This window comes from Neophocaena asiaeorientalis, unplaced genomic scaffold (assembly GCF_003031525.2).
Source record: "Neophocaena asiaeorientalis asiaeorientalis breed wild unplaced genomic scaffold, Neophocaena_asiaeorientalis_V1.1 scaffold87, whole genome shotgun sequence".
NCBI lineage: Eukaryota > Metazoa > Chordata > Mammalia > Artiodactyla > Phocoenidae > Neophocaena > Neophocaena asiaeorientalis.
Genome location: NW_020175432.1, coordinates 2,251,581 through 2,263,694, shown reverse-complemented (window position 1 = coordinate 2,263,694; position 12,114 = coordinate 2,251,581). Strand labels below are relative to the sequence as shown.

The following is a 12,114-nucleotide window of genomic DNA, read 5'->3' as shown; positions in this document are numbered from 1 at the left end:
GCCCTCCCCCTACACCCTCCTCCCCCTTCACAGAGTCATCAGGTTTGCAAGCTGGAGGTCCCCCAGGAGGGAGGCCTGGAGCTACTCCTGGACACAGTCCTAAGTGCCCATGAGCCTCACTCAGTCCCAGAGATGAGGGGCTGGGTGGCTGAGCTCTCTGTGGTCTGGGTGGGGCTGAGGCTATGAGAGGGGGCATGTGGGACAGGGGTAGGGACTCTCTCCCGCAAGAAAGGGACTTTTGCATGTGCAGTCACGTGCCTTGAGTGAGAAGGTGGGGAAGACAGGACTCGATGACTGATTTTGGATGTGGGGGAAAGAGAGAGAGACAGAGATGGAAGCCCAGAGAGGGGGGTTCACTTGCCCAGGGTCACACAGCACCATAATCTGAACCCAGCTCCACATGACTCCGTGCTGAACAAGGGCTCACCTTTCCCGATGACCAGTCAAGGGCTCTATCTACATTCTACCTCCCAAACCCAAACCCAGGTATGGCGGGCATAATGCCCAACCAATTTGCATTTAAAATCTGGGTCTTGGGGTGGTGGTGGTGTTGGCATAGGAAGGCACTCATTCCCTCTTCTGCTCTGCAACTCTGGGGAGCTCACTCAGTGCTTCTGGGCATCAATCCCCACCTCCAACCTCATCCTCCCCACAGTCGTCTGTCTGCAACAGGAACAAATAGTATTTACTGACAAGTGTTTAGAACCACTCTACTTCCCCCACCCTTGATGAGAATTCTCTCTTCACTGGCTCCATTCAGGTGCTTTTTTGAGGAAGAAATTCAAGTGGTGAGGACAGAGAAATGAACCCCATATGGGAGGCTGGATCCCAGATAGGAGGCTGTGGCACTTGCCCAGAAAAAGGCTGAACTTGACTCTCAAAAAAAAAGAAGAAAGAATAGAAACGCAATTCTGATTCTAGGAATTTATCCTTCAACTTACTTGCACACCCTCTTTAAGACATACTGAGAAAAAGAAAGGTTCTGCAGAGGGTGTAGAATGCTACCATTCGTGTAGGAAATAAAATAATGCACATGTGCAAATGATTGCCGATGCATCTCTAGTACCATAAGGAATTGGTACTGTTGATTGCATCCAGGAGGGAGAGTGAGAGCTGGAGTCAAAAAAGCCTTATCTTCATTGTACGATCTTTCAGTTGCTCTGGATTTTGTAAAATGTGGGTGTATTGCCTACTCAAACAAAAATATTCATTTGAAAATGTTAAAGGGAGAAGAAATATAGAAATCGAGAGGTCTCAGTTTGGGAGCAGGTTTCAGGTGGGAGTAGAGAGTAATGGTAGAGAAATGCATTGGGGGCAGATGCAGAGTTTGAGAGGTAATGAAAGGGAAAGTTGTTTTTTTTTTTTTTTTGCGATACGCGGGCCTCTCACTGTTGTGGCCTCTCCCGTTGCGGAGCACAGGCTCCGGACGCGCAGGCTCAGCGGCCATGGCTCACGGGACCAGCCGCTCCGCGGCATGTGGGATCTTCCCGAACCAGGGCACGAACCCGTGTCCCCTGCATCGGCAGGCGGACTCTCAACCACTGCGCCACCAGGGAAGCCCGAAAGGGAAAGTTTAATGTCCTGTGAGAAAATCTAGTAAAGAGTGGAATTGCTTTGAATCACTTGGGGTTGTGGGGTTACGTGAAATACGAAGAGACTGGACCACGTGGAACCCTGAGGTATATTTGGGTTGCACCTTTCACGGGCAGGTTGGGCTGGACAAGCTCTAGCAACCTACTGGCCAGGACTGGGATATCTCTATGTGCACTATGGAGTCAGCTCTCTGGGTTGTTTTTTCCCACCTCGCCCAGTCCCCTTTGAATATGAGACTCTAAACCCTGGAAGCATTCAGGAGGACAGGCTGAGCTGGACAATTCGCGGAGAAGTCTCACTGGTCTAACAGGCGGATGGGAATCATTGGCTGTCGTTTTCTCCTTTCTCCCCTACTTCCTCCTCCCCAACTCCCCTCCTCCTTCTGAAGCAATCCTGGAGGACTTCCTGTAAGAAGCCTCTCCTGCCACCTGCCCAGCTTCTTCTTTTGAATCTTTTTCAATTTTGGTGAAGTCACAACTGGAGGGAGGGAGCTCTAAGGGAGTTTGATGGGGAGGAGGGTGGGACATGGACTGCTCCCAAGGTCCAAACTTCCTTCCACCCCAGGTCTGCCTGTGCTCATCTGTCTGATGGCTTCTCTCTCTCTCCCTCTCATCCCTGCCTCCCTCCTCTCCCTATTTCTCTTCCTCTCATTGTCTTTGCCTCTGTCTCTGATTTTGCCTCTGTCTTTATCTTGTGTTTTTTTTTTTGTGGTTGTTTTGTTTTGTTTTGTTTTTTAAATCTGTTTGGTCTCTTTATTGGCCTCTTTTGTTCTCTATTTTTTGCCTCTCTTCTCTCTGTCTCTTTCTTTCTGTATCTCTCTCCTCTCTCATTATGTCTCTCTTTTCATGTGTCTCTCTGTGTCTCTTTCTCTCCTCCCCAACTCTCTCCCCGTCTCCCTTCCCTCTCTCTGTCTCTCTCCACAGTCAAAAAAGCCAAGTTTGATGGTGCCCAAGGTAAGTGGCTTCTATTCCTGTCCTCTCCTGTGTTATATGTCTGTCTGTCCATCTCTTGGAGAGATGGGAGAGGTTGTCTGAGCCAGGGACGGGGAACTTGGGCTCTATGTCTGCTGAGCATCACAGAGCATGTCAGACTTGCTCTAGGGTCCCAGCAGTCTTCCCAGCCATCCCCTGAAGACTCCAGTGGGAGTGGGGCTCACCCTGAGCCAATGGTGCTTCCCAGGATCCTAAGAGACAGGGTGGGGACACTTACATTAGGCTGCAGGTGAGAAAAGTGAGGTTCGGAGAGGCAAAGGAAGTTTCCTATGTCCAAGCACATTAGACGTAGTCATTCCTAAGCATCAGGATTAGGTATCCCAAAATTCCACATCTCCCTGCACCAAGGCCCCTCCCTAGTGCTCTGAGGGGCTGGGGGTGGGGCTCTGGGGGCTGGTCTGGGAGTGGAGGCACAGAAGCACCTCAGGGTGTTGGACCTGGGGTGGGCCCAAGAACTCACGGCCCCTGAGGGATCATAGGGGTGTTATCGAGAGCTTGGAAAGGTGTATGGGGGAGTCCCTGAGCCCTTGCACTGACCTCTTCTCTCACTGCCACAGAGAAATTCAATACGTATGTGACCCTGAAGGTGCAGAATGTCAAGAGCACGACCATTGCCGTACGGGGCAGCCAGCCCAGCTGGGAGCAGGATTTCATGTTGTGAGTCACAGCGACTGGACCTGAATGGCCACACCCCCTGGCACAGCCACGCACTTTGCTGGCCCTGCAGGGCACAGCCGGACACCCGGGTGTCGTCTGGGACTCCCTTCGCTCTTCCTTCAGCCTTGTGTCCAGCCATCAGCTTTGTCTCCAACGCGCTTCCCGAATCCAATCGCTTCCCTTTATCTCCGAGGCCACCAGCCAAGTCCCCTCTGCCCGCCAGCCTCCACCCTGGCCTCCTGCTGCCATCCACCTCCTGCAATCTGTTCTCTAGGCAGCAAGGAGGATATTTTTAAAATTGCAAATCACATCCGGTCACTCTCCAAACTTGCCTGGGGCTTGTGGCTCATCAACCTGAGAGCAAAACCCATATCCGTCCCTACAGCCCCCCAAGGCCCGGCCCCTGTGACCTCACACCAGTATCTTGCTTCATCTCTCCTGTCTCACCTGCCCCAGATACACCCACCTCTGCACTGTTCCTCCAACATGTCCAGCTTGTTCCTGCTCCAGGACCTTTGCTCTTGTTCTTCTTTCCCCCTCTCTCCCCATCCCAGCTGACTCCCTCTGTCCTTTGGGTCTCAGCTGTGTCACCTCCTCAGGGAAGTCTTCCCTGACCACCACCCTCAAGCTGCAATTGAACAGTAATTTCAGGCCTTGCCACCAATTGTTATTCTATTCATTTGTGTGATTTTTGACACCTTTCTGGCCCCTTCCCCTGGACTTTGAGCTCCACGTGGGTAAGGCCCTATTGGTCTCTGCCCCCACTGTGATCTCCATGCCAAGCACAGAGCCTGGCACACAACAGGTGCTCGATAAATATTTGTCTAATAGCTGAATGAATTCATGACCTGGACCCTCCCCTCAACCTGGAGCTACTCAGGGCCTCCTATTACATCCCACCTACTCTGATGATGGCCAACGTGTGCCATGCCTTCTTCTAAGGCTTTGATTAAATCGATTTTGCTTATAACCCTGGGAGGGAGGGTGCTAACATAATCCTCATTTTACAGATGAGGAAACAGAGGACCAGAGGGACAAAGCTACCTGCTCAGGGTCATACAGCCTGTACCTGGCAGAGCTGGGATTTGGATCCAGGCAGCCCTCGACCCCTGAGCAGAGCCTGGCTGGGGACTGTCACTAGTGGAGGCCATGAGGGAATCCAGAGCTGGGATTCTGGAGCAGAGGAGCACTTGGCGAAGGAAGAAAGGAGCTGGCTCTACAATTCTAGGAAAATGTGAAGGGGGCAGGACAGAGTGGTCCCCAACTCCCCCTAAAGCCAGTTACTGAATGACCGGGTCATGGTCAACAGATATATTCAAGAACATTCCTTAAGATAAACCTTTGGTAAATTGGTAGATTCAGTGAATTGGACTTTCACCAAGGTTTACTACCAAATCTGCATATTTCCAGGATGGAGCCTGCAGGGAAAGTGCTTAGAGGTGTAATCATTCATATGTTCAAGGGTGTCCTCATATGATTGGCTAGAGATGACACTGGGAAGGATGGAGACACCACAAATGCCCTTATCTTGGGGTAATAGGGAGCCATGGAGGGCATTTGAGCCTCTTCCTCACTTAACCAGCATTCTCAGGGTCTGAGGGCTAGAGGAAGGGCCAGGTGATTTGGGGTTACAGGAGACATGTGACACCTGTCCCCATTCCTTCTTTCTTAGCTTGGAATCCTGGTTCTGCTGTGATACCCTGAGCATGTAACTTAGTCCTCTGGCCTCAGTTTCCCCTCTGTAAAACAAGAACTACTGTGTTACCTTCCTGACTAGGACTCACCCAGGCCTGGGTTTGAATTCTAATTGGTCATGTGTCCAAAGGCGAGTGAACTGACTTTTCTGAGTCTTCATTACCTCTCTCCACAGCGAAATTAACCGCCTGGATTTGGGGCTGACGGTGGAGGTATGGAACAAGGGTCTCATCTGGGACACGATGGTGGGCACTGTGTGGATCCCTCTGCGGACCATCCGCCAGTCCAACGAAGTGAGTGGTGGGATGAGGGTTGGATAGGAGTGCCTGGGAGGGGCCCAGAGACCGGTGGTCTAAACAAGATGGACATCTATCTCCATCCCCTAACAATGTTCATGTAGACATCCAGGGCTGCAGTGGCAGCTCCAGTCGACAGGGTTTAAACTCCTTCCATCTTGTCGCTCTGCCTTTCTTCTCATGTGGCTTCCACCTCATGGCCCAAGATGGCTGCTCAAGGATTACCATTACATGTGCATTCCAGTCAGGGGAGGGAAAGATAACAAGGGAAGGGGTTTGCACTCCTAATTAAGGGCCCAAACTGGAAGCTGGCTTTCATTGGTCAGAACTGTCATGTGGCACCACCTACCTGCAAGGGATTCTGGAAAATGTAGTCTTAAGCTGCATAGCCCTGGGTCCAGCTAGAAATGCATCCCTATGGATGAAAGGAGAAGGGATATTGCAATCAACTAGCACTTTGTGCCCAGATGGGCATCAGGGAGTTTACACCAGTCCCAAAGAAAATAACCTTGACCTCCTCTCTAACCTCCTGGCCTTAAATTTCACCCTCTCCACTTGGCACCTAAGATCCAATCCTGCCCTCCCTGCCCATCACCCTTGGGAGGCCTTCCAGACGGCACCAACCCACTTTGCCAGCCTTATTTCCCCCACACCTCAACCTACACTCCTCACAGGGCCCAGGGATAGCTTCTGAACTTTCACATATGCTGTTCCCTGGGTTTCAAGTGTCCTCCTTTCCATCACCCTTAAGCCCAGCTCCCATGCCCTCTCCTCCAGGAAGCCCTCCCTAATTTCCGCCTGGATTCCTCACCTCCCCTCCCTCCTTCTGGCCTGGCCCTTGCTTCATGGTGTTGCGGGTGTCTGTGTCAGGCTCTATCTCCTGTGACTGTGGGCTTCTCAGGCATTGCCCAGTGTGGACCAAGCTTAGAGCAGGCACCGGGTAGGGTTTATTTTTTAATGAATAAATGGAGATGGAGGAAAGAGGCACAATAGTCCAGGCGAGTCCAAAAGGAAGGCTTGTGGGTGACCCAAAATTTCCTCAGAGACCCTCCAAGTGTGAGGAAGGCCTAGTCACCTGGGACAACCATGACCTATGCAAGGGACCCCGGACTACTCCCCCATCACTGCCAGCCTTTCCCTGGGGCTGCAGAAGGAAGATTCTGCAGAGTATCATTCTCATTTCAGAGATGAAGAAACTGAGGTTCAGAGTGGACCCCACCTGCTCAAGGGCTCACTTCCCTGAACCAAGGGGGACTGGTTCATTCCCTCAGGGGGTATCCTCCCTGAATGGTGGGAAGATCAGGTCTTTTATCTGAAGTCGGGGCCCCATAACCCCTCATTAGGGATGAGGAGTGCTGTGCAAGGCTGGGACCGCCCCTACCTGACCCTACAGGTCTCTCTCTCTGGGTCCCTGCTTCTGGGTTCCCTGGACCCACCATGTTGCCCTGGATTGAGACCTTCCTTCTCTGAGTCTTGGTTTCCCCATCTAAAGTGGGGACATGGTCCTTGCTCTTGGAGTAAGGGTAAGATGGGGTGAGGGAGACATTTCATTTGAGAATAGGGAGCCTGTTGGTCGGTGTGCAGCAGATACGTTACCCACCACACCTCACCCGGAACCCTAACCCCTGTTACCCCACCCACACCCCAGGAGGGCCCCGGAGAGTGGCTGACCCTGGACTCTCAGGTCATCATGGCGGACAGTGAGATCTGCGGCACTAAAGACCCCACCTTCCACCGCATCCTCCTTGACACCCGCTTTGAACTGCCCTTAGGTGAGTGTGGCAGGGTGTTGGGAGGGGTGGGAGCCTCACCCAGCCCCAGGAGAATGGTCAGGTCTAGGTGGGTCCAGACAACACTTTATTCTGAGGGTGAGGCTCCCCCTCCCAAGAGGAGAGCCTCCTGGGCTACAGCAAGTCAGCAGAGATGTACGCCTGCCGCACGCAGAGAACAGTCCAGCTCCTGCAGGCCACCAGTGAGCTGCAAATGCTTTTCAACCGACGGGGCTCAGGTCTGAGCTGTCTTAGCTGGTCCTTGGTGAGGTCTTAAGCTGCAGAGGTGAGCTGGATGTGGAGAAGACACAGACAAAGGCAGAAAGACAGAGACAGAGAAATGAGAGAGAGAGAGAGAGACATGTAGAGATCAACAAAGGCAGAGACACAGAGAGGCCTCTTTACCTTTCCTGGAAGCAGCTCAGTTCTTCCACATCATCCTTCCAAGAACCCGTGATGTCCCCGTCCTGGTAATGCTAGGATGCAGCTCCTCTCCCATCCGCCACCCATTCCCAAGGCAGTTCTGGGTGTGTGGTGGAGGCGGGGGTTGTCAGGGGTGCCACCCTCTCCTCCCTTCCTCCCCCCCACCCACTGGAGACCAGCCCCATAGGCCTGCAGGATGCACTGGCTGGAGGCTGAGGGGCAGGGAGGGGCTTCCAGGCTCACGGCCAGGTCTCTGCTTCCAGACATCCCTGAGGAGGAGGCACGCTACTGGGCCAAGAAGCTGGAGCAGCTGAATGCCATGCGGGACCAGGATGAGGTGAGCGTTGGCATGGGGGCTCTTTTCTTCCTCTCTCTCTCTCTCTCCCCCTCTCCCTCCGTGTCTCCCCCTGTCTTCCACTCTCTATCTCTGTTTCTCTTTCCACTTGTCTTTCCCTGTGTCTGTGTCTCTAACTCTTTGTAACCTGACTAAATCACTGACCCATGTGGTCCAGTCTCGAACCAATGATGGCATCAAGGAACATACGGTCCACCAATGACACGACAATTTCAATCGAGTCAAGTTGTGTATTTACCAAATACCATCAAGGAGATATAGAGGCCCTGTAACAGTTCTTACACCCCCTTTCTGCACCTCACCCCTCAACTCCTTGAGTCACACTTTCAGGCTTTTTTAAAAGTTCTCCTCCCCCACTCCCAGCCCTAGCCTCTGTACCTCTGTCCTTCCATGCCATCCCCCTTCTTCTACACTCTATATTTTCACAGTTCAAAGACCCAGTGTGGCCCAGAAGACAATCTTCAGGTGAGGGCAGGGAAGAAATAGCAGGCAAGGCTAGAACACCCTTTAGTGGGAGGTGGAGGGCAAAGGGGCAACACTCACATGTTAGCAATTTTTGTCCAACCTGAGTTCTCATCACCTTTCTTCAGCTCCCTGCGTCAGCGTTTCCTCTCTCTTTCCTCTGTTTCTTTCCCTCATCTGTGTCTCTTTTTCTTTTTTCTATATCTGTTTCTCATGGTCTGTGTTTGTGTCCCTCTCTCCCTCTTTCTTTCTCTGTGGACGTCTGTATACTTCTCCAGAGGGAGAGGATTTAGGAGGTGGGGGAAGTCAGGATAGAACAGAACAGAGGACCATCTTGATCCCCTGGCTTCTGGCACCGCCCTGAGACACACCCTCTCTCCTTCCCTCCCCCTCAGTATTCATTCCAGGATGAACAAGACAAGCCTCTTCCTGTCCCCAGCAACCAGTGTTGTAAGTACTTCTCAATTCCTTCCCGGGCTTCAACTGGAGCCCTCATCCATCCTCTACCCCATGACTGTCCTGTGTAATGAATGGGTCACTCGTCTCCAGAGATATGAGTCCTAAGAGCACACAGTATCCCCTCACAGTGTAGTGGAAAGAAAAAGGGATCTGGGACTTGGGTTTGAGTCCTGCCTTACTATGTGGCCACAGGCATGTCCCGGTCCCTCTCTGATCCTTACAGCCCCTCTCTTTGAAACAGGGGCACCTGACAGCCCCTGCATTCTGATGGTTTTTGGAAGGACCCAGAACATCTGGAGGCTTGAAAAACACTTTGCAGACTCTTCAATTCCATTCATTAGATCCTGGATGAGGACTTATAACTCATTCATCAAACTTCCATGAGGCCAACACAAACCCCCAAGCAGCCCACACTCAGATGGTGCAGACAGACAATCCTGCCAACACATGTATTCAGATAACACATTTATTCAGATAAAGAAGCCGAGGCCCAAGGGGAGAAGTGACTTGCCCACGTCACACACCTGGCAGGAGGCAGAGCCAGGGTTTGAACCCAGGTCGGAGGGATTACAAGTTTGCTTCTCTTTCCAGTGTGCTACATCTATTAATTATGATGAAGATCACCATGTTTCTCTGCATATTGTCCCTCCATCAAGGCAGAAATTTTCAAGAGTATCTATCCTCTTGTGGACACTCAGATGCCCCCAGACCGGGTCTCCACGGGTCTAGATGACTTTATCCTAAAAGTGCCCTCCAAGTCCTCTGAAGTGAGGAGGAAGTGAAAATCATATAGTCTCAGGACAAAACCCCCACCCATGACAATTGGTCCCTACCCCACACTTCAACCTCTTTCTCCTTTTCCATCTGCTTCCGCATCCTCCTTTCCCCCCCCTCACAGTCTCCCCTGTATCCGTCGTCCACCTCCCCCCACCCCCATATGCCCAGGATATGTGATGATGGAACCTGGTGGAGGGAGGGGCTGAGGGACTGCAGTTGGGAGACCTCATTCCTAACTTGGGGTGTGATATGGAGAAAGTCCCTTATCTTCCCTGCCTGGGGAGGGGTCATCACTGCCCTGAAGACATTACAAACCCCCTCTCTGGTGAATGGGGTCACTGAAGGATTGTGGTGGGGGCAGAGACAGGCACGGCGGGGGCAGGAGCAGATGACAAACAACACCTGGGCAGGTGACCTGAAGCAAGAGGTGGGTTCAATTTGAGAATGGAGACCTACCACCCAGCGTTTACCTCTGAGTTCTCTTGGGACTGTCTTACCACCCCCATTTCACGAAGGAGGCAGCCAAGTGTCAGAGGAGTCAGAATTCTGGTCAAAGTGGTTTTTCTGAGATGCCAGATGCTGGGGATGAGGCGATGAAGATGTAGTTCTCTCCCTGGTCCTGATGCTCAGGCTGTGTGACTTTAGGCTTTTCACTCTACCTTTCTGAGCCCTCTTCACCTATAAAAGGATAAGAATGATTAAAAATAAAAACCCACCCAACAGGGGTGTTTCAAAGTTGAGGATTTCCAGTTCAGTGTTTCTTTCATTATCTGGGGGATGGGGGAGGGAAGGAATGAGGAGTGCTGACCCCAAACTTCAGAGTTGGAAAACCCTGGGTCCAAATGCCCTCTTTGTTACTTCCTGGCTAAGCCTGTGGTCTTGTCAAAAAATGGTGGTATCCTGCCTTCCTCCCAGGGTGGTGAGTGAAGGTATAACAAGTCAGTGGTTAAAGTGATACTCGGGGAAGATACACAGGGCAGAAGGGGATGGGGTCCTGGGCTGGGAGAAGGAGATGGGGAGGATGGGGGAGCCCCCCTCCCCATGCCTCCCCCTCTGCCTTCTCCCTTTTATTATCTCTGCCCCTTCTCTTTGTAGGCAACTGGAATTATTTTGGCTGGGGTGAGCAGCAGAGTAAGTACTCAACTTGATGTTCTGGGAGGCCATGGGGAGGTGGACACCTCGGCAACCCTGAGGCCCCCGCCCCATTGCTCAGGGAAATGGGGAGCCTGTGGCTGGCACATTGGGGCCAGAGGACTGGCAAGACCCCTCTTGTGCCCTCCTGCCCCCTGATCACTAACATCTGTTTGAGGGTCCTGCTCTGCCTGGTGGGGAGTGGGTAACGTGACTCTGGGTGGGAGGATTCAGCTGGGAGGAGTGGGCATATAGACAGGAAGCATTCCTGTCTCCAGCTGGGCACTGTGAGCCCCCCACCCCCTTGCTCCCCTTGTATAACCTTATCTCCTCTCCTGTGATTCCTTCCTCTTTTTATCTCCCCATCTTCCTCCTCTACCTGGAGCCCTCCTCCAGCCCCAATGTCACTCAGAGGCTGGTGGGCAGGGAGGGAAGAGGGTCTCAGACAGAGCAGCTGGGCAGAGGCCCCCAGACAGATATCACTCTGGAGACCTCAGCTCTCAAAGCCCCCCCAACACACACACACACATCTTCCTCCAATTTGCCCCCAGGGGAAAGAGACAAGCTACCTCCCCCCAAAATTGGATGACCATTTTTCTCCTTAAGGAATAGCTCCCTTTTCTCCATGCCCTTTTCAGAGAAATCCAGTCCTCTAGTCTAAGCGTGAATCTACCTCCTAATCTCTACTCCATCAACTGGGGGGCCTTCCACCCCACCCCCATATCCTGATAGACAAGTTGCACCCCACCCTCCCTCCAGGAGCAGGAAAACTGTTCACAAATACAGTTGACCCTTGAACAACTTGGGTTTGAACAGTGCGGGTCCACTTACATGTGGATTTCTTCAATAAATACTACTACAGGACTACACGATCCCTGGTTGGTTGAATCCATGGATGCAGAATTGTGGATACGGAGGGCCAATTATAAAATCACATATGGGTTTTCGACTGCACGGAGGGTTGGCGTCCCTAACCCTTGCATTGTTCAAGGGTCAACTGTAGTTTGATCCAAAAGAATTTGTCAAAAACAAGTCAATCGGAAGCAAAGTTAGCCAAAATAATCATTTGGCAGACAGCTAGGCTTGATCAAAACCAGTTTGCGGGCTTCCCTGGTGGCGCAGTGGTTGGGAGTCCGCCTGCCGATGCAGGGGACGCGGGTTCATGCCCCATCCGGGAAGATCCCACATGCCGCAGAGTGGCTGGGCCCGTGAGCCATGGCCACTGAGCCTGCGCGTCCGGAGCCTATGTTCCGCAACGGAAGAGGCCACAACAGTGAGAGGCCCGTGTACCGCAAAATAAAAAAAAAAAAAAAAAAAAAAAAAAAAAAAAAAAAAAAGACATTTTGGATTAAAACCAGTTTAGCAAAAGCTGAGAATTGGGTGAAGAAGAGCAAAGACAATTAGGCCCAAAGCAGACCATTTTGTCAAAACAAAAGTGGCTGAAAATGCCTTATCCAGAAGCAGGAGATTTGGTCAAAAACTATTTGGTAAAAATTAGAGTCTTC

At 51.9% G+C, this 12,114-nt stretch overlaps 1 protein-coding gene across 1 annotated transcript in view; it reads left to right on the top strand.

Annotated features, from left to right (window-relative positions):
* The window catches only part of UNC13A (unc-13 homolog A), a 61,863-nt gene that overhangs the window by 6,721 nt on the left and 43,028 nt on the right, over positions 1–12,114 (top strand). Inside the window, exons 2-8 of the mRNA XM_024767470.1 lie at positions 2,517–2,546; positions 3,143–3,242; positions 5,113–5,230; positions 6,882–7,005; positions 7,689–7,762; positions 8,638–8,692; positions 10,574–10,609. Of these exons, the coding sequence (XP_024623238.1) occupies positions 2,517–2,546; positions 3,143–3,242; positions 5,113–5,230; positions 6,882–7,005; positions 7,689–7,762; positions 8,638–8,692; positions 10,574–10,609 (537 nt within the window). The remainder of the gene's footprint in view (positions 1–2,516; positions 2,547–3,142; positions 3,243–5,112; positions 5,231–6,881; positions 7,006–7,688; positions 7,763–8,637; positions 8,693–10,573; positions 10,610–12,114) is intronic.